The 26,834-nt window shown below is 42.9% G+C and overlaps 1 protein-coding gene and 1 non-coding gene across 2 annotated transcripts in view; both read right to left on the reverse strand.

The window, feature by feature from the left end:
* The window catches only part of P4HA3 (prolyl 4-hydroxylase subunit alpha 3), a 41,620-nt gene that overhangs the window by 11,334 nt on the left and 3,452 nt on the right, over nt 1-26,834 (reverse strand). The window contains exons 2-7 of the mRNA XM_044919774.1: nt 19,543-19,685; nt 18,351-18,574; nt 13,303-13,452; nt 7,348-7,399; nt 5,118-5,281; nt 4,700-4,876 (exon numbers count right to left, since the gene is read on the reverse strand). Coding sequence (XP_044775709.1) covers nt 4,700-4,876; nt 5,118-5,281; nt 7,348-7,399; nt 13,303-13,452; nt 18,351-18,574; nt 19,543-19,685 — 910 coding nt within the window. The remainder of the gene's footprint in view (nt 1-4,699; nt 4,877-5,117; nt 5,282-7,347; nt 7,400-13,302; nt 13,453-18,350; nt 18,575-19,542; nt 19,686-26,834) is intronic.
* On the reverse strand, nt 20,587-20,688 carry LOC123326269. Its single transcript, XR_006540976.1, has one exon. It is a non-coding gene; the product is annotated as a U6 spliceosomal RNA (small nuclear RNA).

Below are 26,834 nucleotides of genomic sequence, written 5' to 3' on the forward strand. Positions count from 1 at the left end.
CCCCCTCTTCAAAGTAAACCTAACAATCGCCAGTTCCTCCCTAATTTCAAGTATTTTGCACATGCTACGAATTTAGTGATAGCTATCGATCTCAAAAACAAAAGATAATAAGTGACCCAAAAATCTGAGCCGAAAATAACCTTTAGCGGCATGTCTGGTAGACAGTAAGCACTCAAAAAAAGCTTGCTGAACTGAAATAAAGTGATATTTGAATCCCTTTTGCATCTGAGACTGTGAGTTCTGTCAGAACAGGGGCTGTTTCTCACGCAGCTTTGTATCCTCGTGGCACAGGGCCTGGCCTACGGTAAGCACTTAGTGTTTGTCATATTAAATGAACACCTCCAACGAGGAAACTCTCCACCCTCAGAGGTAGCCCGCTCCCCTGAACAATTCCGACAAAGCCCTTCCTTATTAAGAATCAAAATCTGGGGGCACCTGAGTGGCTCAGTCGGTTAAGTGGCTGCCTTGGGCTCAGGTCATGGTCCCAGGGTCCTGGGATTGAGACCCACATCGGGCTCCCTGCTCCGCGGGAAGCCTGCTTCTCCCTCTCCCACTCCCCCTGCTGGTGTTCCTTCTCTCACTGTCTCTCTCTCTCTGTCAAATAAATAAATAAAATCTTAAAAAAAAAAAAAAAGAATCAAAATCTGTTTTGCTGCAACTGCCTTCATTATGTGGGGAAAAAATCCCAAACAGGTTCAATGTCACTAATTTAACTAAATGTTTCTATTTTGTTCTGAATGTCTAGATATGAATTTTAAATTCTTTTTAAATAAAGTGGTTTCTAACTGCAAAAGCACTGTACCAGGGACAGAAAGAGAAAGATTTACATAAGGATGTGTCTACTGCATCTGTCATCAGAATGTCAACTCCATGAGGGCAAGTCTTTTGTCGGTGTCCCTAGAGTCCAGAGAAGGCCTGGAAGGGAGTAGGTGCGCAATATTGGTGAAAGGAACAAATGAATGAATGAATGAACCAGAGTCCTGTGCTTAATGACCCAGCCCTGGCACTTCACACGCAGTCAGAGCAGAGCAATGAACTGCACAAGACACACCCTTTCCCTTCTTGGAGGCTTCTGTAATATTATTATTCCTGCTGCTAAACCAGGAAGACAACTTTGGAAAAGTCTCTTTGTTTCCTTGAACCCGTTTCCTCAGCTATAAAATGCAGTATGTGAACAATGCCTTCTTGGCGTTCCTTCCAGCCTATCCTTCTATGATATCAGGATGCAGGGCATCAGTGGGTGACTGATAATGCCTCTGTCTAGTCCTTCACCCAGCATCCTCCCCTGGGCTCCTTGTATAGGAGAGAGGAGAGATTCTTAGAGGAGTTGCTGCCTTATGTTCTTCTAGGGTAACATCAGTGGTTTAAAGAAAAATCCTAGGGAATCTCCATTCCATCCCTGTCCCCATTAAGGAGCCACCTTGCACTTAATTCCTTTAACAATTATTTATTGTACACCAGCAAGTCATTCACTTTTGGAGACAAATATTTATTGGTTGTTCTCTGTGCTGAGTACCACGCTAGGCATTGGAAATACAGAATATGGAGCAGACATAAGTCATGCAACGGGGCCATAATGGACAAGTACAGGGCACTAAGAGAATATTACAAAGGAGCATCTAGTCCCTTATGAGGGACAGGAAGTCTTCCCAGGATACCCAAATGACAACTGGAATCATACAGGTGAAAAGAGACCAAGGGGAGAGTGACTTAGAGAGAAGAGTATGTGCGCAGGGGTTAGGGGGAGCGTGGCCCATTCGTGGCGACGCAAGTTGTTTAGTGTGGCTGGGGCGTCAAGCGCAAGGGGCACATGCTTGTGGAGGGGTCAGCAGCAGCAGGCCAAGGAGCTTTATAACATTCAAGTGACCCATTCAAGAGTTTAAAGCAAGGGCTTGGCGTGGTCAGATGCAACCTTTTAAAAAGTAGTCTGGCTGCAATGGGCATAATGCAGGGCTAGGCATTTCAAGGACGGCCTATGATCCCTCCTAGATTATAGTCTAGTTGAGGAGACAGGATGATAACCCCGAAACAACTAGTGATACTAGACAACACAAAAATGGCAGAATAAATGAAAAAAAAAATCAAATATAGACAACTGATGACAAAAGCTTTGAGTTCAAAAAAGAGAGAGGTTCTTGTACGTGGCCCCAAAAAGTGCTCTGAAGAAAATGTTCCTACTGAAAGTACCCACAAAAGTGGAGAGTGGCAGGGCTAGTAAAGGGAGGCATGAGGCTTCCACAGAGTCTTCACGAATGGGTAGGATGTGGATGGAAGGACAAGTGACAAGAGAGCAGTGTTTGGGATGGGACACAGATGAAGTAAATTCAAGCCTCAGGAGAGGCTTCAGTGGCTTGGATTGAATTTAGTTTCCATGCGGCAGACCCACCCTATAAGCCGAGGCTTATTCCCGGCAGAGCCGAAGACCAGACAGGGATCGGCACCTCCACATCAGCCTCTGGGAAGAGGGAGAGTGGCGAAGTCTTTGCCTGCCAAATAGCCGACCTGGCCAGGCCGGACTGCTGGGAGGGCTGCCTGTCCTGCTACCGCGACAGCCCAGTCGTTCTTTTTTTTTTTAAAGATTTTTTATTTATTTATTTGAGAGAGAGAGAATGAGAGAGAGCACATGAGAAGGGGGAGGGTCAGACGGAGAAGCAGACTCCCCGCCGAGCAGGGAGCCCGATGCGGGACTCGATCCAGGGGCTCCAGGATCATGACCTGAGCCCAAGGCAGCCGCCCAACCGACTGAGCCACCCAGGCGCCAGCCCGCTCGTTCTAAGGAAGAAGCACCTGCTGGCCAGATACTGCCGCTGGTTCACTGAGATGCCGAAGCTATTGAAGATACTTTGTTCCAACTGACCGGCGGAGCTTAATGCTCTCAAAAACTGCACAAAGATTCCAGACTTCACTGGAGGGCTCCTGGATGAGATGACTCTTGCTACTCTTTTCCCTCCGATCCATGTCTGCTAGTCAGAATCTGCCTTAAAATCAACGGGCCTGATCATGCCAATCTGCTGTTTAAACTGTCCAAGAGCTCCCCCCCCCCCCCACCCCAGCCTCTGGGATCAAACCCAAGCTCCCCAGCACTAGACCTACGGCACTTCCTGATGGTATCTCACCGTCTGGCCTCATCTCGGATCACCTCCTAGTCCATCCCTCGCACGCTTGCGCCAGCAAGCTCCACCCCACTCTCTGAACACACCGCCTATGGGGCCCTTGCACGTATTGTTCCGTCTTCCTGCCACACCCTTGGCCACCTTGTTACTCTGATGAATTTCACATCTGCAGGGACGCCTCCTCTGTTTTCCCGTCCTCTCTTTACCCATCTGCCTTTCCCTCACAGGAAGGCTCACTTTTGGATGCCGCCGTAGCACGGTGCCCTGCACAGTGTAGTGTAATACCCGTTTCCCCCGTTATGCTGTGAGCTCCTAAAGGGAAAGGGCCAATGCTAAATCTCTGCGAATGTCCCACCCCCGCGCAGCGTCTGGCGCACAGCAGGCTCGGTTCCGTTGATAGGTGGCCAAACGACCACCTGGATGAACAGGGCACCATCGAGGGCACGCACGATGACATAAGGAATTCTGAGACAGCCATTTAAAGAGGCAGCATGCTTATAACGATGAGGTAGTCTGTGTTATTTTTCTAAATAGTTGCCACCCTTCCTGGGGGAGGATTAAATGTCCTCTCCCCCTTGACATCAAGGTCGGCGCCACGGCTGGGAGAGCCCTCCCTGCAGGAGCATTAGACACACTCTCCCTGTTGACTGCGGTGGTGGCCCCATGCTTTGCCTCAACCGATGAAACAGGGGCAGAAGCAGGAGCTTTAGGAGCCAGCTAGCAGTTGGCCATCTCTGTCTTTTCTGTCTCCTCTGAGGCTGGAGGTGTCCCAGACATAGGTGGCTCTGTCAGGCTGGGTCTCCAAGTGAAGACAGTTCTGCCCCCCAGCTGCAGCCAGCCAAGACAGGCAGGTGGTGTAAGTAAGAAACAAACCTTTGTTGTTATTGTGTCTGAGACTCAGGGGCTGTTTGTTACTGACCATAATCTAGCCTACGTTAGCTGCCACGAGAAGGCAGAGGAACAGAATAGCCATCGACGGACCGCTGAGTTCCAGGTCTGGCTACAGCTACGCACCTGCCCTTCATCCAGTCCCTTCCCCTCTCTGGGCCTCTGTTTCCTCTTTAACAAAATAATCTAGCTAAACTAGATAATCTTTCCACTCGGTAATCCTGTAAATCTGCAGTAGGATATCACTCCTGGTCCATCATTTCACTCTTTAAAAAAAAAAAATTCTACCCATTATGTGGAATGACTGACATTGGGGAGGAGGGGGTCCTTTTGATTTTTTTAGGTTAAATTTACATATAATGATATGCACAGATCTCAAGTGTATGATTTGCTGAATTTTCACAAATGCACACAGCTGTGTACTCCACGTCCCTAAAACAAGATATTGAGAGCACATTTTCAACACCCTAGCAAATGCCCTTGTTCCCTTCCCCAGCCAATCCCCTCCCTCCAAAAGCAATGACTACTGTGATTTTTTTTTTTTTTTTTACCATTGATTCGTTTTATGGAATGTTTGGCATTTTGAATTCCTGGATTGATAAAGTGTACAGTTGTTCAGGCTGCCTGTTCTCACATTCCTGAACCCCAGGCATGTGATGACACAAAGAGAAGTTTTGGCAGGCTTTGGGGACACTCACCCACGGTTCTGCAAGCCCTCTAATTTTCTGAGCCTCCACGTCACTGACAAAGTCATGGTAGAGAACAACATAGGGCTCCAGGTGGATGACCTCCTTCCGGACGGGCTGGAGCTGCAGGTAGGGGCTCGAATTTGTCTCATACGAACAGTAGAGGCTAGGGATCTGGTAGTGAGTAGGCTGGAAAAAAAGCCTAGAATCAGCATGAGAGATGAAGGGTCTAGGAGCAGAAGCCAGTGTAGGGAACTACGACATAAAAAAACTGGCATGCGGGAGATTGAGAATGTGGTCAGTCTGATGCTATCCAAATGAGCTTTATGTTTCTAATGCATCAGCCTTTTTCCCTCACGTCGTTCCAACGCAACCTTCTCTTTCTCTAGCTACGCCTGTTCCCCCTTTCTCTTTCCCTGAGGAATCCTACCTGGGATCCCAGCGTCTGACATAACCCCTCGTAGGTGTCTCTGGTCTGCAGGTGGGGTACGTTGGGCCTCTGGATGACAGCCTCAGCTACCACCTGGTTGGGGCTCTCTGCCAAAAGCTTTTCGTATTTCAACACATTCCTGGCCATCCTCTTATTATCTGGGCCTGGAAGAAATCAGAGCAGGGAATAATACAGATGAACAAACAATGGTCTCTGTTTTCTCAAGTTTTCCTATAGCTTCCCGGTCACACACGACCAGCCACTGGACACCATGAAAAGCTGCCATGTCCATGCACAGGAGGATGGTAAGGCCCTCACTCCCAGAAGAGTACCTGGTATTAAAAAAGACTGAGTTAGGCCTGGTAGATCTGAGGGTGCAAAGGACTTTGGGAAGGAAAGTGGTACAGAACACTGTTAGACCAAGGGATCATAAGGATGGCAGCTCTAGGATACCGTGATGGTAAGTTTCATGTATCGGGAAGAAGCTTCACTCCTTCCTTCCTTCTTTCCTTCCTTCCTTCCTTCTTTCCTTCCTTCCTTCCTTCCTTCCTTCCTGCCTGCCTTCCTTCCTTCCTGCCTTCTTTCCTTCCTACCTTCTTTTCTTCCTTCCTTCCTTCTTCCTTCCTTCTTCCTTCCTTCCTTTCTTCCTTCCTTCCTTCCTTCCTTCCTTCCTGCCTGCCTGCCTGCCTTCATTTACCCATTCAATACATCTTCAGGGAACATCTACCATGTACTGGATACTGTGCTAGAGGCTAACCTCCCAGAGTTTAGAGCCTAATGGAGAAAAGCTACATTAAGTAACTACTCACAATGAAACCCATAAATGCTATGAAAGAGAAGTCCAGAGAGCCAAAGCCTATAGCAGAGAGACCCAACCTATTCTTCGCTGGAGCAGTGAAAGCTAATCCATTCCCCAATCTACAAAATCCTTCAAAATTCCTAACTGGCCTACATACAGAACAGTGCAGTATGAGACGGAGGGGTTCTAGACTTTGGTTCTAGCCCGGGTTGTCTTGTGTCTTATCTGTGCCCACCTGTTGGCGCCCCCTGTGGCTGTAAGATGCCCCTGGGCTAGCAGCTCCCCATGGCCTGCTAGCCTCTGTCCTGAGTTTCAGTGCCTCTCAGAAGGACATGCTGGATTGTTCTAATGCTCCCAAAGCATCTTTCTCTGAGGAGCTCAGTGTGCCTCTTAACTACCACGACCACCACCACCACCACCCTGGCAAAAGAGGGGACAGAAGTTACCATTCTTTTTGTAACAAGAGGCAAAATGAAGTTTGGGAGAATAGAAGCAGTGAGCCCAAAACCCCAGTGAAAATACTGCAGAGCCAGAAATGGAACTGGTAATCCCAATTTGCTGTGTCCTACTCCACCTATAACTGCACATGGTTTGGGTTCTCTGGGACAGGTAGAGATTTTAACAGAGCAAACATAAAGAAAGAGAGAAGGGTTGGGTTATCATTTTGCCTGTAGTAATTGCCCACATGTTTCCAGATCATTTGGCTACTTCCACATCCTACCGCTTGCCCAATTATCAGACTGGAATAATGTTACTAAATGGATTCAGTAAAAAGCGATCCAACTGTGAAGTCCTCTGTGAAATACTTTATATTAAAATATCATAGTGATTATTTACTTACTTTAGTATCTCAGTATCTTATTAAAGGAAAACCTGGGAAGCCAGCTTCCACCAAAATTTTCACTAAAAATATCCAAGCAGAGAGCTAGGCTAGGAAATCTCCCTCCCATTTAACTCTGGTGACGTGCCCCGGGAGGAGTGTCGAAGCTGAACCCCGCACTAACTGAGCAGGGTGCTTGTCAGCCACATGAGCTCTGGTTTAAAGGGAAGAGCTGCTATCTCTGTGGAAACAGCCAAAATCAGTCATCCCACAGAATCACTCTCCCTGCACGCACAGCTCTCACTGATCTCATTTGCCACACACACACCCCTCCCCTGGTCCTGGCCTTTTTCCCCGGTTGGGAGTGGAAGAGCAAAGGGACAGGTTGATACCTTCTTAGCATTTTCCCGCAGACCAAAAAACTTCCCCCTGATGCACTGATCAATAGCTAAGAAAGATTCGATCCAAAATTAGAAAGGTGGCTTGGATTATAAAATTAGAGAAATAAAAACACATGGCTGTCTCATCCTTGCAGGGATTAAGGGCCAGGAGCAGAAGGGATTTCCCAGTAAATCAGCGCTGTGGCTCATTCATCTTCTATCATTACATACTGTAGAGGAGAAACTCTCGGGAGAGGCTGAGGGCGCACGAAACATTGCCGGCCTATAAAACAGAAAGAAAGAAAGGAAAGGAGGAGTTAACTACACTGAGGATATCTCCTTTGACCAAATCATTAAATGGATTCAAACAAAAAACAAAAAACTATAAAATACTCTTACCACCAGGAGACAATCAGACTCATTGAAATGAGCAGCAGACTAGAAATGTAGAAGTTCTCAGTCCTAATTCAGGATTTGCAGCCCTAATGCAACTCAAGTCTCCTCAATGTCCTCATTTACAAATGACTCATTCCCACCCTTACCGGGGAAGGTAGAAAAATAAATGAAAATAAACTTTCTTAAAGTGCCCTCAAATCTTAAAGCATGCAAAACCACATAACTGCAGGGTGTTGTTATTTCGGTATACTTAATTATTAAGCTTAACATGGAACTATAAAAGCCCTAGTAAAAATATAATTTGTTCTCCAGGCTCAGTCCTTCCTAGAGTCGACTAAGGTAGTGAGAGGGAGGCAAAGGAAGAACTAAACCTGAAACATTCCCACTGCATAGTAATGACCTCTCCCTGCCACCACCATTCGACCTTGAGCTACACAAGCTCAGAAGTACACAGGGGCTTTCCAGACAAACTGAGGAACAGAACCCATTGTAGGTGGGCTGCCATCCTGCCCTGGGCACCAAGGAATGATGAACTGATAGAATTGTATTTCCTTCTGGTCATTTCATTTTTGCATGTTAAAAATTCATGTTTAAGGATAAAAGCAACAAGAAGCACACTATGAAACATGAGAAACGGGAAAAAGAAATGCTCTGCTGAAACCCAGGGGCTCCAAGCACTTTAGATGACTCAGAGTGTACATAGTTAACAGTCGTATTTGTTACACATTTTCATATCCTGATTGTTTCACTCTACATTGTTAGCAGGCGGACTTTTTATATCACTTCATAGTCTTCAGAGAGGGCATATTTTAACTGTGGTAAAAAACACACAACATAGGGGCGCCTGGGTCCAACTCATGGTTCCGCTCAGGTCGTGATCTCATGGTCGAGAAATTAAGCCCTGCATGGGGCTCCACACTCAGCATGGGATTTGCTTGAGATTCTCTCCATCTCTCTCTGCCCCTCTGTACTCTCTTCCTCTCTCTCTCTCAAATGTACACATAGATCTTAAAAAATAAAAAAACCCTAACATAAATTTACCATCTTAACCATTTCTAAGTGTATGGTTCAGTAATGTTAACTATATTCACATTGTTGTGCAGCCAATCCCAAGAATTTTTCCATCTTGCAAATCTGAAACTTTGTACCCAACAAACGACTCTCAATTGCCCCCTTCCTTCAGCCCCTGGCAACCATCATTCTACTTTCTGTCTCTATAAATTTGATTCCTCTAGATACTTCATATAAGTGCAATCATACAGTATTTGTCTTTTTATGACTGGTTTATTTTATTTAGCATAATGTCCTCAAGGTTCATCTATGTTGTAGCATGTATCAGAATTTCCTTTTCTTTTTAAGATTTTATTTATTTATTTATTTATTTATTTATTTATTTATTTATTTATTTGGGAGAGAGAGTGCATAGAGGGAGAGGGAGAAGGAGAAGCAGACTCCCTGCTGAGCAGGGAGCCCGACACGGGGCTCAATCCCAGAACCCCAAGACCATGACCTAAGCCAAAGGCAGATGCTTAACTGACTGAGCCACCCAGGCGCCCCTAGAATTTCCTTCTTCTTTAAGGTTGAATATTAGTCCCTTGTATGTATAGACCACATTCTGTTTACCCATTCATCCCTCAGTGGACACTTGGGGTTGCTTCTACCTCTTGGCTGCTGTGAATAGTGCTGCCATGAACGTGGGTATGCAAGAGAAAGAGCATTTTTAATAGCTGCATTTCATTCCACCTAGAAGCTACATCACAGATGACCTGGACATAGATTGTTTGCACTTATTTAATACCATTAGTTATTCTGTTCCATACTTAACAGAGGCATAGTTAAGTACTGTATTGATATCTTATAATGTCAGATTATGAACTCAAGGTTATAGCTTTTCAAAATCTTCTGAGATGAAGAGAGCTAAAATACAACTTTACATATTTTTAAAACTCAAGGGCTCTTTCATGAGATAAAATTATATTTTATCAAGAACAAAGTTACTTTTGGGGTGCCTGGGTGACTCGGTTGGTTAAGCGTCTGCCCTCGGCTCAGGTCATGATCCCAGGGTCCTGGGATCGAACCCCACATCGGGCTCCCTACTCAGTGGGGAGTCTGCTTCTCTCTCTCCCTCTGTCCCTCCACCTGCTCTCTCTCTCTTTCTCAAATAAATGAATAAAATCTTAAAAAAAAAAAAAAGAACAAAATTACTTTTGCTGTCCCAGTTAAATTTCTTTGGAAAATGTACACTAAATAATGTTACATGCAAAAGGCGAACCTACGCCTGTAGTGTATAATATAATAATAGCTTACATTTGTTGAGTGCACATGTCATGAATGGTGTTCAGGGCTTTACATGTATTAGCTCATTTAATCCTCACGACAACCCTTTGAGGTGAGCATTGAAGGGGAGCAGAATAGGCCATCCCAAAATATGCCTCTTTGGCACAAGGATTTCGAGCTAATTATTTTGAGAAATGGCAGACATGGGAGAAGCTCTGAAAACCAGAGAAGTTACCCTTTTGTGACAGAAATTTACATTTATAAGGGAACCCTCCATTTGTAGGAGCGTCTCCCTCCATGTACCTGGAAAAGAAGGATGACTCTGAATCACAAGAGAATCTTTTTTTTTTCTTAAGGTATATTTATTTTAGAAAGAGAGAGAGAGCGTGTGCACGCATGTGGGAGGGGGAGGGGCAGAGGGAGGTGCAGAGAGAGTCTCAAGCAGACTCCACACCCAGCGTGGAGCCTGACACAGGGCTCGATCTCACGACCCTGAGATCACTACCTGAGCTGAAACCAAGAGTCAACCTCACTACACCACCCAGGCGCCCCTTGAATCACAGGAGAATCTTATCAATGAAGAAAGCTCACTTAAATCTGCGAACAACCTTGTTTGCATTTCCTGGTCACCCCCCCAAAATTGGCCTCCCCCCACACCTTTTTTCTATTGTCTTTAGCTGGAAATGGTATTTAAGGTGGCGGCTTAGGACACTTCAAAGAGTTCCTCATAGCCCAGCCCCATCTCCCATGTATACAGGAGGTATGCGTGTAATAAACTTCTGTTTATTTTTCCTCTTGTTAATCTGTTTTTTATTTATAGGGAGGTCTCAGCCAAGAACTCAGAAGATTCAAGAAGAATTATCTCCCTTCCTCCCCCCACTTCCTAACAGCATCATTATTATTCCCCCTTTAAAGATAATAAAATTGAGGTCCAGGGAGGTTAAGTAAAATGCCCAAATTGTCACAGATTTTAACCCAGGTCAGTCTGACTTCAGAGCCTGTGGTTTAATCACTGCACAACCGTCTTTCATTAACAATGACTGAAATAATTTTTTACTAAAATATATCATGAAAAACTATTATATAATATATAGTATTATATATTACATGATATATATTACATATTTTAATATTTTCCTGGCATAAATAATTATATATATCATATATTGTATATGATAATGAAAGGTCCATGGAGGGACATCTATCTCAAATTTACAAGGGTTAAAAAGGGGACCGTAACTGTCTATGAGACAATGCCTGATGTGTTCTAGTACTGTCACGTAAAAAAAATGTGCTGTAAGAGCACAAAGAAGGAGTCTGAGAAGTCTGAGGAGAATTAAGGAAGGCTTCACAAAGTAGGTGACATTTGAGCTATGCCTTGTGAGATGAATAAAATTTACCAGACAAAGCACAATTGTGGAAAGGGAGAGTCTACCAGTGAGCAGAGGAGAAACCTAAGTCATCACAGGGGAAAAAAGCCAAAACCCATAATCAGGTGCTGCATTTAAAAATCTCTCTCAGGGGGTGCCTGGGTGGCTCAGTCATTAAGCATCTGCCTTTGGCTCAGGTCATGATCCCAAGGTCCTGGGATTGAGCCCTGCATCAGGCTTCCTGCTCAGCGGGAAGCCTGCTTCTCCCTCTCCTAATCCCCCTGCTTGTGTTCCCTCTCTCGCTTTCTCTCTCTCTGTCAAATAAATAAATAAAATCTTTAAAAAAATAAAAATAGGGCACCTGGGTGGCTCAGTTGGTTAAGCGACTGCCTTCAGCTCAGGTCATGATCCCAGGGTCCTGGGATCGAGTCCCACATCAGGCTCCCGGCTCAGCGGGGAGCCTGCTTCTCCCTCTGACCCTCTCCCCTCTCATGCTGTTTCTCTCCTGCTCACTCTCTAATAAATAAATAAATAATCTTTAAAAAAAATAAATAAAAATAAAATAAAAATAAAAAAATATAAAATAAAAATAAAAATCTCTCTCAGGGTAAGCTGCTTTAGTTTATCTTCTCCTAGTCTCCATGTCAATCCTCCATTTTCTTCCTCTCTTAAAATTCAATTTCATCTTGCCCTTTGTTGTACCACAGTGTTTCTATTTCACCTTTAATATGGAGCAATTGAGCAGGCGCATTAGGAAGAGCACCCTGGAAAGTTTTACAACAAAGACCCACTTACCATGAGAGGAACAGGCCCATTTGCTACTTTGAGAATAAATCTGTTTTGGCAGCAACATGTGGGTTTGGACCACCCATGTCCTCCTCCCTTTTCTCAGGAAAGGGGGAAAGAGAAAGGAATGTAGGGAGCAGAAATGGTTTATTAGCTTTGGAAACTCTAAGGAACTGGCTCTGTAAGCTATATTTCCAGCCTATTCTTGAAGACTATACAATTCTGGTGGGAAATGGATTAGCTATACAAAATGATGGCAGATCCCCTATTTAGGGAAATGAGCTTCCACGAGAGGATCTACAACAGCTCATAGGTCAAGTGCCAAGAAAAACCAACCCCTGGAGGAGGCACTGAGCTATACTATGGACCAGTGACACCAGCTCGATAGCCAGACACTAGTCATAGTTACAGTTGGACCCAGTTGCAGATGGGAGAGGATAATGTCAGGGAGGAAGAGCTTCCTCTGCCCTATAGTCCTTCTAGATGGACACAGAATTAAATTGACATGAGACAGATTAACAGGAGAAAATCAAATTTCGTAGGCATATGTATGGGGAATCCACACAGACACAAAATTCCAAAGACGATGAGGCAACATGAAGCTTCAATGAGCTAAGGAGAGGGGTAGAGTCAGAGGACACAAAGGGGAGAAAGCTCATCAGCAAGAAAGTGAAAGGAGATGTTTGGAAAAACATGGTTACCCTATTATGCAGATAAGTTCCTTAGGTAAAGGGGAGTCTCTGTTAATAGCTCTCTTCCTGTTACAGGCTCTCCTTTCCAACATAAACTTAGGCAGTTGCAGGGAGACAGAGAGCTTTTCCTGCATCTGCTGGGTTTTGATTACTTTTAACTAAAAGTAATTTTTATGCCAAAGTGCCCATCTTGGGACAGCCTGCCCAGGGCCCCGACAATAACAATCAAACTTCTTCCTTGGATATTGGCAATATCACGACAGAACATCTGTGAAGAGATAGGAGTTGCTGGCAGTGCAAAAGAGTGATCTACATCGACTCTGAACCCTTTAGACATTTGTTGATGGGAGCCTGCCTCCTACGTGGAAGACGATGGTTTTCAAGCAGTCAGGGCGCTGGAAAGAGCACTGGACTGAGTCAGACAGACTTGGGTGCTAATCCCAGCTCTACGAACTTCGTGACAAGTTAGGAATTTTGTGGAGATTTAGTTTACTCACATGTGAAATATGGAAATAATAAAACAACTGCCCTGCTTGACTCACATTTGGTCCTGTTGGGAAGATGAAATAAATTGAGAGACATGAAAATGTGTAGAAAATTGTCAAGCAGATATAAAGCACTATATTTATTGTGATAAAAGTAGTGAGCCTCACTTACTCCCTTACCTGGAAGTAGGCAAAGGCCAAGTGATCCAAGGCATCCTCTAGACTTGCCTCATCCTCTGTCTTCCATTCTCCATAAGATCCTCGGAAGAGACTGACAGCCTCCTCCAACCATGGAATGGCATGGTAGTAATCCCCCATGTCATAGGCCACCTGTAGGTAACATAAGTACCATCATTAAGCCTGAATCCACAGGTAGAGGAGAGAAAATGACAAAGAGTGAGAGGGCCGATGGAACATAAGAAGGCAAGTTTTCATCTCAAATTCATTTAAATCCAATTTATCAAGCATCCATTATATCCAATGCATTGTTCTAGATGTAGAGAAGATACGAGGGTTCTTGCATTTAAGGAATTCATAATCTGGGGAGAAGAAAGATAGGAACTCAATTAACTGTAATACTGGGCAGAATGCATGAATACTCAAAAGAAATACGCATAATACGTCATGGAGGCAGAGAAGGGAGAGACTTGGGAATCTCAGAAGGCTTCGTGGAAGAAGTGGCATCTGAGGTAGGCGTCCCCCGAAGAAAGAAAAGGATTTCAATGAGTAGAGATTGAGAGGAAGAACATTTTAAAGTGAGGGAATGGCAGAAACAGAAGCCAAAAGCAAGCTTGTGTTCAAGTTGGACACTGTGGTTATAGCCTAAGGTGAAGAGAAGCAGGAAATGAACTTCAAAAGGTAGCAAGGGCTAAGCTAATAAGAGTTGTGAGTGTCATGTTTTTAAGAAGATACTGCCGGTAGCACTGTGAGAAATTGACTGAATTCATTCATTTATTTGTTCAATATTTACTGAGTATTTGCAATGTATCTGGTGATCCCTGACCTTAAAGAGCTTACAGTCATATGAGGGGCACAGGAGTAAATCAATAACTGCAACACAATATATTAGATCCACATGGGAATGCTCGAAGAGCTCAGTGACTTTTTTTCTATATTAAATGTTGGAAGGCAGGGGCGCCTGGGTGGCTCAGTCGTTAAGCGTCTGCCTTCGGCTCAGGTCATGATCCCAGGGTCCTGGGATCGAGTCCCACATCGGGCTCCCTGCTCGGCAGGAAGCCCTCTTCTCCCTCTCCCACTCCCCCTGCTTGTGTTCCTGCTCTCGCTATCAACCTGTCAAATAAATAAATAAAATCTTTAAAAAAAAAAAAAAAAGTAAATGTTGGAAGGCAGGAATATGGCAACGTGTACTAGACCTTGCTCCTGTCTCCTAACAGCTTACAGTTAACTAGAATACCAGCACTGCAGGTGTTATTTCCTGGAAGTTGATGTTGGAGACAGCATGGAATTATAAAATCACAGAGTTGGAAGCACTCTTACAAAACATTCTAATTCTGCTCTAACTTCCAGACCAGCAGAAAGACAGGGCAGAACCTAGAGGTACTGAAACTGCAGTCTAAACAGTAAATCAGCTACTCTTCCAGGTCTGCCATTCATCTGCCATGTTATTTCTCTGATCCTCAGATTTCCTTTTTGTAAAAAGGTTGAGTTGGAGAATAACAATCAAAATGACTGAACTTTTTCTACTAAGTTAACAATTTGTTAAGTTTTCCCAAGTCCCAAAAATATGGTAGATTGAGATAACTGGAATCCTTCCAAACAAAAAGACTTGGAACTTTTGAATAAAATATAATAAATATTTTATGACATATTTTCAAGAAAGAATGGAAAATACCCATGTACCAGGAAAAAAAAGGAGCTAATAAGCTTAAGAGCAGATGCTGAAGCTGCTTAGGATGGGGGCGGGTGTTAGTCTTAGTAATCTTGGTACTTAGCAACCTTGGTTATAATGCCCACATGAGGACAAACTATGAGCTCTCCTTAGGCCTCCCAAAACCTAGGAATTGGAACGAAGACACACTCATAAAACTGAAATCCATGAAAAACTATACCTTAAAGGAAAGGGTGGACCAGAAAAAATCTACTCACTGTTGCAAAGAGTCAAGAAAGTTGGTTTGTTTCTGTCTGGATATTGCTTAGGGGAAACAAAATGTCTCCTTAGAATATTCACAATCTTGGGGCACCTGCGTGGCTCAGTTAAGTGTCTGCCTTCGGCTCAGGTCATGATCCCAGGGTGCTGGGATCGAGCCCCGCATTGGGCTCCCTGCTCGCCGGGAAGCCTGCTTCTCCCTCTCCCACTCCCCCTGCTTGTGTTCCTGCTCTTGCTGTCTCTCTCTCTGTCAAAAAAAAAAAAAAATCTTAAAAAAAAAAATATTCACCATCTTGAGCCTATGCTTCACATGAGTTTAAGGTTTGAATTTGCATTCTTCATATAGCTAAGGAAACTCCAAGCCAAAAAATCAATATAATAATGGATCTAAGGTCAGTGCAAATCAAAACCACAATGATAAATCACCTCTTGCCTGTTAGAGTGGCTGTTATCAAAAGGACAAGAAATGGTGCTGGCAAGAAAGAGAAAGAGTGCTGTGCACTGTTGGTGGGAATGTAAATTGGTGCAGCCAATGTGGAAAGTAATTATAGAGGTTCCTCAAAAAATCAAAAATAGAACTACCCTTTGATCTACCAATTCCAGTTCTGGTATTTATCTGAATAAAATTAAAACATTAACTCAAAAAGATATATGCACCCCCATGTTCATTGCCAGCATTATTTACAATAGCCAAGATATGGAAACAACCTAAGTACCCGTTGATGGATGAATGGATAAAGAAAATGTGATACACACACACACACACACACACACACACACACGATGGAGTATTATTCAGCCATAAAAAAGAAGGGAAGTTTGCCATTTGTGACAACATGGATGGACCTTGAGGGCATTATGCTAAGTGAAATAAGTTAGACAGAGAAAGTCAAATACCATACAATCTCACTTATATGTGGAATCTAAAACAAAAACAAACAATAATAACAAAAACCCGAACCTATAGATACAGAGAACAGATTGGTTGCCAGAGGTGGGAAGTAGGGGGTAAGTGAAATGGGTGAAGGGGGTCAAAAGGCATAAACTTCCAGTTATAAAATAAATCATGCAGATGTAATGTACTCAAAAAAAAGGATCTAAGGCCAGTATTACCACCAGAGTACCTGGAAGAAGAAAACCCAGAACCCTTTGGAATGATATTCCCACAACCCCAGTCACAGAGATTCTTTTAGTGGGGAAAAAAGTCGTGCTAAAAATAAGCTCACAAACATAATAAACCGTATCAGGAAATAATCAACCATGAGCAAGAGTCAATAGACATGGCAGTAGGGTAGTACAATTAGACAACTAAGAATTTCAGAAACTAGAAAGGCTGATCTGCTTTAAAATAATCCTTGGAGGAGGAAATCGGAGACATGTAGATGAAATAAATTTGGCCACATGTTAATAATTATTGAAGCTTCTTCTTTGACCCAGCAATACCACTCCCAGGTATTTATTCAAGAGAAATAAAAACAACTGTCCACAGAAAGACTTACACAAGAATGTTAATAGCAGCTTTATTCACAGTAGCCTAGGCTGGAAACAATCCAAGTATCCATCACTGGGAGACTGGATAAACAGTATGTAGTATATTCATACAATGGAATACTACTCAGCAATAAAAAGGAATGAACTATTAATAAATGCAACAAGGTGGGTAAATTTCACGGATCCAGTGTGCTGAAAGAAGCTGGACTCAGGATAGTACATACATATTGTATGGCTCAGGACAGTTCCTGGGCACCGAGGCAAGGGTAGAGTAGAATGGAGGGGTCGGGAGAGTGGTGAGAAGAAAGAGGAGGGGGGCTTTATTGAGCTATATGTAAATTCATTTTTTAATATTAACTTTAATGCCTTCTGTTTTATGTAAATTCCTTTTTAAAAATCTGAAATGAACGTTGCAAAATTTTAACCTATTTCATCTCAATTATAGATATAATCGCTTGTTGTATTATTTTATGTAGTTTTCTTATATTTGAAATGTTTTATCTTTTAAAATAAGTAAATAAATACAGAAATAAAGATTGCCAGTGAGGCTTTCAGGAAGGGACTTACTGAATTTTCAACATACGGTTTTAGTTTCAGAAAGGCCTCACGAATGAAGCATATATTGGTACCATACACGGAACTATTTTACCTGGCTGAAATTTAAATTAGTCATGAACATGATGATTAAGCTCTGATTCCATTCAGGATCTTAGAGAAGGAAGAATGGTACATAGAGAGGCTTAGGACAACCCACCCTGCACTAATTTGGAAGACTGATCCCTAAAACTTGAGGCCCACATCAGGGCACATGAGGCCCACTCTCAGATCTGCTAATGAATACTGCAGGGGCTAGGAAAATTCACTTTCCTACAATACCATCTTCAAAATTAAAAAGGATTTACTCCATTACTTCTTATGGCAAAGGCTACCAAAGAGTATATTGTAAAGTGACCTCAAATGTGCTTATAAGTTATGATCAAAGATCAGTTAAATATCTCATATGGAAGGTTCCTGAAGTCTATTTCCTCAAGTAATGTGAAAGTGAATGGCCTCAGCTTTTTGACACTACCTTAATCTAATACTTCTAACTGCTTAGGAGATGTTGCAAGGGATTCCAGAAAGTCTCAGGAGGCTGAGTTTTGTGACCTTACCTCACATCTCCACCTCTTCTCCCCTTCCCCACTTCTCCTGCTTCTCCTTCCCACCCAGCTGTTCATCTGCGGGCAGGGTGCTACCGTTAGGGTGGCCCCAGGACCATTTTTCCCAGCTCAGTCCCAAATTATGTCTGTCATCCAGCCGTAACAAATAACCACTAATAACACTCCCTTCATTCTCAAGAGTGTCCTGCGTGTGTGATCACCTTAGTTATTATGGAAAGAGCATGGGATTCAGAGTTAGAAGACCCAGGTTCAAAATTTATTTCTGCTACTTAAAACTGTGTAACCTTAGGCAGATTATTTACCGTGTCTGAACCTCGGCTTCTTCATCTGAAAATGGGGAATTTTACCAAATTTCCAAGTTTGCTGCAAGGACTGAAAGCATGTAAAAGCAATCAGGATATAGTTATTTCATCCACAAGAAACGAGGGCTGAGCACTTGGCGCTCTCTCTCTCTCTCTGGATACTGTTACCTTGCCAACTTGGAAGCAGTCATCTGCTGTGAGGGAGAAGAGCCGTCTGGGGCTGTACAGGTCAGTGACGGCGGAGCCAACGACTCTCTGGAAGACGCCCCGGGCCAGGCCCTTCACGTTGAGCATGTACACATCCTGCAGCCGCATCAGGGCCCTTGCTGCTCCCTCAACGTCCTCAAAGGCTGGCAGGTCCTGTTCCACCTTCTCATAACCATCCTTCAGAGCTGTCGGGGCAGTAAAAACACCAATCCACCACTCAAAAGCAGGTGGTGAGCATTTAATACAGGCAAGGCATAATCACCTGTCCAAATATTTCATGAGCAAAGATCATGTTTTATGTGTGTTTATTCCCCATGACCAGCACAGCTCTTGGCGCAGAGCGGATGCTTAATACAATCTTCTGAATGAGGAACATAAGCTCTCAAATAAAAACTAAAGCACACGTGTGTGTTTCCATCCTGTCTCTGGGAATCTTGCCCTTTGTGGGGATAATTCTTCTTCCTCTTAATCTCCCCAAAGTCAGCAAATTTCTTCAAGTACAAAGTAGAATAAAGTAGGAAACTGACCTTGCTACAGATCATGTTATAGTTTAATAAAATAGAAATTATTAGACAAATATGTAAATGGAATGATATAACCTGTACTGCTTCATAGGGTTGTAGTGAAAATCAAATGAGATAATGGGGGGTGCCTGGGTGGCTCAGTCGTTAAGCGTCTGCCTTCGGCTCTGGTCATGATCCCAGGGTCCTGGGATCGAGGCCCACATCGGGCTCCCTGCTCAGCAGGAAGCCTGCTTCTCCCTCTCCCACTCCCCCGCTTGTGTTCCTGCTCTCCCTATCTCTCTCTGTCAAATAAATAAATAAAATCTTAAAAAAAAAGAAGTGAGATAATGGGCATGAAAGCACTTTTTTTTTTTTTTTAAAGATTTTATTTTTAAGTAATCTCTACACCCAATGTGGGACTGGAACTCACAACCCCGAGATCAAGAGTCGCATGCCCCAAAAGTGCTTTCTAAAGTACAATCACAGACATATTAACAAGAGGACCTAGTTCTTCATAATGGCTAAAGCTATGAAGATGGAGTAATACCTACCCACTTCATGACCCTTCATCACATTCCACCAGAATCTCTCTCCTTTCCAGAGTCAGGAGATAGAATCTTCTCTTACCCTCCAGCCCTCCTCCTCATTACCTCGGATGTTCTCACTGGCCTCCAGACTATGTACTACATTCCTCCAGTCAGACTGTAGGCGTTTGATGAGAGTAAATGCAAGCAGAGGGTTAGACACAGGGGTTGCGGAATCCTCGTGCAAAGAAAGCACCTTGTCATAGAATCTGGAAGAGAGGAGAATGATCTCACTTACTGATATAGCCACTGCCCCTAGCAAAGGCTGACATGGGGTATGTACATTCAGAGTAGTTAAAAATGAAACATGAACCCCTTGCGATTCACATAATAATCTAACCAATAAGCACAAAGAATATGAAAACTCAAGACAACAGAAGTAGGTCCATTCACTTGTTCATTCAATGAGTCAGTCTCTACTGGTCAATTACTGTACATCAGCTACCACGCTAGATGCTAGAGATACGAAGGCAAGACAGGGTGGAGCTCTCAAGGAGTTCACAAACCAAAAAATATTTTCTCTCATCACTCTATAATCAATACTTAGAATCTGGTAGAAGCTTAAAAATGTTGTTAAATTGATTGCAATAATTGTGATACCGGCTAGGAGAGAAGTGAGCTTATAATGCTATGTAATGCTCCAGCCACTTGTAGGCAGGGCCCCTAACCCAGGTGGGAGTTAGAAGGTGTAAGGGAAGACTTCCTGGAGGAAATGGCGCTTGATCTGAGTCCTACAGGATTAAACGATTGATAGCTGCTACTTACTGAGCTTTTACCACGTACAAGGCATCCTGCTAAGTGCTTTATATATATTTTGTCTCATTTAATATCCCCAGCAACCCTCAGAATAGATTTTATCACGCCCGTTTTGAAGGGAGAGAAAACTGAAACAAGGCCACACTGTTAGTGACAAAACCAGATCTGAACGCAAATCTTCCTGACTCTGAAGCTTGTTCTCAACTGATTTTGCCATATTGTTTCCATGGAACTAAACCAAAATAGGAGGAAGAATTTTTTTTTTAGGTGTTGTTTTTTGTTTTGTTTTTTTTAACTTGAGTATAGTTGACTCACAGTGTTACGTTAGTTTCAGGTGTACATCACAGTGATTCAAAAAATATGGAACGCTTCACGAATTAGCTTGTCATCCTTGCTCAGGGCCCATGCTCATCTTCTCTGTATCATAGGAAGAATATATTTTGAGCCAACGGGACCAACATGTACAAAAACACAGTGGCTTGACAAACATGTGTTCATTAATAAGTCAGTCTATACTGGTTACTTGCTAGATGGCGGACTCCATGCTAGATGCTGGGGATGAAAAGGCAAGACAGAGTCCAATGCTTGAAAATTTCATGAACAAGAAGAGAGCTGTTTTTCTCATTGCTCTATACCTAAATCCAACACACATTTATATGAAAGAGTAACTAAAACACATTCTTTTAGGAGCTAGGAACAGGATTTCGAGTAAGACAATAAACTTGGTGTCAAGGACTCGTGGACTAGTGGGTGAGACACAAATAATTATATAACAGATGCAACACCAGATTTAAGAACAAGGCTTAGGGGGCAGTAAGGAGAGGGGGTAATTAATTTGGCCAGAGCAGGTCAGAGATGGTTTCACAGAGGCGATAATACACCAAAACTTGATGGGTGGATACAAATAAGGAGGAACGGAGAAGAGGCAGGCAGAGATGGTTCAACATACGTGAAGGGACAGAGAGAAATGGGAGGGGGGTTCCAAGCTGTTCAGTACTGCTGGAGCCCCAGCGTATCCGGAGGATGATGGGTAGATCAGACTGGACAAGGGAGGAGCACCTCACAGGCCCTGCGGAGGAATTTGGGTTTTACCCTGAGTGCAATTAAGAGCCACCAAAATGTTTTCAGTGAGAGTTGATACACTATGATATGTTTACATATATGAATCTGTGAGAGGGCGGGGTTCAGAAGTGGGGATGACTGGAGACAGAAAGAACAGTCTGGAGGCCAGTTCAAAACTGGAAGCAAGAGTAAGGAGAGTCTGAACCATAATAATGACAGTGGGGGCAGAGGACAGGATAGATTCAAGGGAGATATTTAGGAAGCAGTCCATACAAACTGGTGGCTGTAATGGGGGAGGTAGACGTGGGGTTGTCCAGCAGGCGTCCGGCCTCTCTGGCTTGCCGACGTGTGTAGAAAAGGGCCAGAAATGGTGGGACCAGAAGTGATCACCTTTCTAGTTAATTTCTCTCCTCTTCAGATGTCCTACAACAGTGTTCACATCAGCAAAAGATGCTGTTTCCTTTCCTGGCATACTACAGTTATTCCATTTCTAACTCACTATCGGGATTAACATTATTACAATTTATTGATGATAATAAGGCAGGCCTAAGAGTTTTAGGGATGCCCTCTAAAAATTTTTTCCTTGTTTTAAAATTATTAACTTCAGGAGCAATATAATAACAACAATGGAAGTAAAAGAAAAAAGTACGTGCAAAGTGAAGAGGATATGGATTTATAGGCATGTGCTCCAGAGCGGTGAGACTATAGGAGTCCTTTGGCCAGAGTGGAAGACTTCAGTGAGCAAGAATGGATGACAGGAAGAACAGAGGGAGTGGCAGGATGGGGGGATTCATTCCCTTGAAGCTGAGTCTGACCTAAGGGTTTCTCAAGGGTGGAGCCTGAAATAGATGACTTGCCTCCAGGTGCCTCCAGGGAGCCCAGGGTTCAATTCAAGCATAAACTAAGGAACAAGAATCTGGGCCTGGGTGCCCCAGGGAGGAAATGAGAACCCTGTCAAGGCGAAGGAGTCTCTGATCCCTGAAACAAGGTGCCGTGAGAGCAGCGGCTACTCTAGGGTTTTAAAAACTAAACCAGCCTCCAGGGTGTGGGATTTTTTTTTTTTTTTTTTACTACCCATTACTTCCTGCTTCAGCTCCATATGGAACTACTTAGTGAAAGATATTCCACTGCTAGATGAAAACACTTACAAGCAGAGACTTGGGCTTGCATCCAACCTGAAGAGTAAGTATCCAAGGACAACTGAGCCTGAGTGGGCAGTACTTTTATTAGACAGTTGGATCGGGAGGAGACCCGGCTTCCAACTATCCCTCGGTTTGCTCCTCTGTAATATAACAGAACTGGTCTAGTCTAGAAGATCTCTACAGATCCTTTCAGCATGACCATTCTATTGTTTCTTTACATCATCTTTTCCATAACTGAATAAATAGATTCTTCATTTGGTGCTTGAGGACTAATGTTTAACAGGCATCAGAGGAAAGAAGCAAGGCAGAGAGGTGAAAATTTTTCCCAAGTCCTCCAGGCTATCAAAAGCACTAGCTCCTTGGGTGCCTGAGTGGCTGAGTTGGTTAAGCGTCGTCCCAGGGTCCTGGGATCGAGTCCCACGTCAGGCTCCCTACTCAGCAGAGAGTCTGCTTCTCCCTCTCCCTCTGCCCCTCCTCCTGCTCATGCTCCCTATATCTTCCTCTCTCCATGTCTCTCTTCCTCTCTCCCTCTCAAATAAAAAAATAAGAATTTAAAAAAGCATTAGCTCCTTGTTCTCTTCACATCGCACTTTGTATTATGGGGTCAGTTTATTTAGGGCAGTGGTTTGATCTCTACAGCAGCACGTAATTCAGTTCAGCGTTCAGATACATCATTTTTCTGTCACATAAAGAAAAAAACCTATCAACAGATATCTGAGACTGGTATGGAATCCAAATGTTGGCCCTATTCCCAGCCTCTGAGCAAATAGCTGGTTTTCAGAGACCGAGTTGCTGGATGCTGAATTCAAACCTCAGGGTTTCCTAAATGGCTTTTAGCTTTAACAAATGTTGCTGAGAGTGGAAAATCAGATCCTTGCTTCAAGAATCTGCACATAAAATTTGCAACCCAGTCCTGCATTAAGGATAGCCTGGAAAGGTTATCCAGCCGCAGTACATAGGCTATTTTAATTCAATATGTTTCTCCTTGGGAATTCAGAAATGGCTTTGTCTCAGTTCTTCTGAGACATTCCGAATGCTTAATTCATAACACAAAAATTATTGCTGCTGATATTACTCTTTCTCAGTAGTTTCTTTAAACTGCAACAGCAAAAAAAAAAAAAAAGCTAGGGGTTAACTATATATATCTGTATATCTATATATATACACACACACACATACAACTAGTATGTACATATACATATGTACAGCATATATACATATGTGTATATATATACATATACAACTAGTATATTTATACATATAACTAGTATTTACACTATACTAGTACATAACTATATATATGTGTGTGTGTATATATATATATATATATATACTATAACTAGTAAAATTTTTATTCATTAACTTGGAGTAAGGAGTAGTTTCAACATTGAAAAATATTTTGTTTCTTTTTTTTTAAGATTTTATTTATTTATTTGAGAGAGTGAGAGAGAGCATGGGGGGTTGCAGAGGGAAAGGGAGAACCGGCTGAGCAGCGAGCAGCCTCTGCTAGATCCCAGGACCCCGGTATCATGACCTGAGCTGAAGGCAGACGCTTAACCGCCTGAGCCACCCAGGCACCCCCAAAATATTTTATTTCTAAATTTAGAAATTTAAAGAAGAATATCAACTGAGGCCCTTAGAAATAACATCTCAAGTTACATTAGATCACCAGATTGGGACTATAGGAAAATGAGCAGAACTGCCAAAATTCTTGTTTTAAAAAGCAAACATTTCACTAGGTTTTAGAGCATCAACTAAAGAACAGACAGTCTCTAAAATATCAAACTAAACTTTCTTTTTTTTTTCTTTTAAAGATTTTATTTATTTATTTGAGAGAGAGAATGAGAGAGAGAGAAAGCACATGAGAGGGGGAGGGTCAGAGGGAGAAGCAGACTCCCTGACAAGCAGGGAGCCTGATGCGGGACTCGATCCAGGGACTCCAAGATCATGACCTGAGCCGAAGGCAGTCGCTTAACCAACTGAGCCACCCAGGCGCCCCCAAACTAAACTTTCTAACTTAAATGTTCATAACTCATAGGAGAAGAGAATCTAGAATTTTTCTGAATCTTTATTATCTGGGCTCTCACAATCTTAGTGACTGCTTAGAGCCAAAGGTGGGGTCTAGTTTCACCAGGCAGTCTCAAAATAAACAAAAAATCATAGAGTTAGAGCTAACATTTGTTGAGCACCTATTACCTTCCAAGCAAAATGATAAATGCCTTTACATGGTACTTAATCCTTCCAACATGTCTGTGGCGTAGGTACTATCATTACCATCATTTTACAAATCAGGAAACTAATGCTTAAAGAGGTAAAGGACCTTGCCCAAGGTCAGAGCCAAGGATTCAAACAGAGGTCTGTTAAATTCCTGCATCCAGACTCTTACCCACTATGTACTCCAGTTGTTCATAAAACCTCAGTAGTTATGGGGTTTGGTCTGGATCCTGGCACATCAGATAAAGCAAGCCGTAAGGACCTCATGGCATGATAGAAAGAAACAATCAAAAGAACTATGTCCTAGTCCTGGATTTGCTACCTACTGGATGTATAATCTCGGGTAACTAAACTTTAGTTTTCTCATATTTTAAATGATTTCTCATGTGTTTGAGAGAGTCATACAAACCTATTTCAAAAGCATTGTGTGTAAGAAGCAAATGAGATTCTAGAGGGGAGGGGGGTGGGAGGATGGGTTAGCCTGGTGATGGGTATTAAATAGGGCACGCTCTGCATGGAGCACTGGGTGTTATGCACAAACAATGAATCATGGAACACTACATCAAAAACTAATGATGTATGGTGATTAACATAACAAAAAAAATTTAAAAAAAAGAAGCAAATGAGATTAGCGTTCTGTGACAGTGGTAATGAGACAGTAAAGGAGGCCAGCATCAGCGCCGCCCACCCCCTCCACCAGTCGCTTTGATCCACAGTGCCATCCCTCTGTTCTGAACCTGTTCCCTGAGAGGCTCGGCATCAGGATCTTGACCCCCTCATCTCTATCTGAGCCACCCAAATAAAAAGATTAGTGGTATGAGAACGAGCACATGGATAGCAGGGAACTTGTTGGAATCTTAAATCAAAGAGAAGAGTCTTTTATTTCCACCAATAAACCTAGACTTCGATGCATGTGGACTAAGAACAGAATTAAAACATTTTGCTTTATAGAGTAGACCCATAAAACACCAGGCAACTATGCAACCCTGAAGAGTGACAAGAATTACTGAAATTATCATCTTTTATTGTTATAATACACACATGTATTTTGTGTGTGTGCATGTGTATATATTCACACTATTTCAAACTAATAGTAAATTTAAACACACATATAACTGCTTATATGTAAGCTACATACTTAAGTGCATATACCAAATTACATCATCATTCAGTCACCATTGAGTAACAAACAAGATCTTTCGCACACACTTCCACACACAGCCTGATTCTCTCCAACAGGAGTTCTCTCATACAGCCACAGTGTCCCACACGCCTTCTTCCCATGCACCCCAGAATTAGTATTACTCTCACATACACTCGCTTAGTATTACTCTCACATACACTCGCTCAGTTTTATCAGCAGTACATTGGGAGACAGCTCTCTGTTGCCTCAGCTCAGCAGAGGGCCGGATGATGTAAGACCTATATTAATATATTCAGATAGCAATGTGGTTACAGCACTGTTGTAGGCTTCTTCATGTCCTGAGCAGAGAAGACACAACACATATCCAAACACAACGTATCACATAACACAGCCATTCCTTTTTCATAGTTTGACACTGACAGTCAATACATGATTACAGTGCCCCAGCGTGCCAAGTCTATAGTATTTTATGCCACAGTGTGTAGCACTAGAGTTTGCTGATTGTACAGCAAACAGTATTAGCTGAGCATCTGCTTGTGTGTGCTACACTCGGTATCCTCTAGCATCAAGTATGGTTTTCCCTAGTGTTTTCTAGGTGTCAATATACACATATTAAATCTCAGTTATCTTGTATTTAGAATTTAGAGAGCTCTTATATGTGGAAGGAGAAGGGAAAGTTGAAAGCAAAGGAGACAATGGACATCTCTGATTAACAGTCACGATGCTAGGGACTCAAGCTTCTTGAGGACATGGTTGCGGCTTGCTCACCATTTTATCCCCACTGCCTGGAACAGTGTGGGGCTCATAATAGGCAAACACCGGGGTTGAATGAGGTAACAAACATGAAGCATTATTCATATAATGAGCTGTACAAACAGCATCCAGAGTGATGCTGAGATGTCCATAATGTCTTGCCCATCCAGTCCCAAAGCCATGTAAATCTCACACATGGTCACAGAATGTCACTTCCTATTTAGTCTTCTCATATTTTAAATGATTTCTCATGTGTTTGAGAGAGTCATACAGTTCTCTGGGTCACA

Source organism: Neomonachus schauinslandi, chromosome 11, assembly GCF_002201575.2.
Source record: "Neomonachus schauinslandi chromosome 11, ASM220157v2, whole genome shotgun sequence".
NCBI classification, from domain to species: domain Eukaryota; kingdom Metazoa; phylum Chordata; class Mammalia; order Carnivora; family Phocidae; genus Neomonachus; species Neomonachus schauinslandi.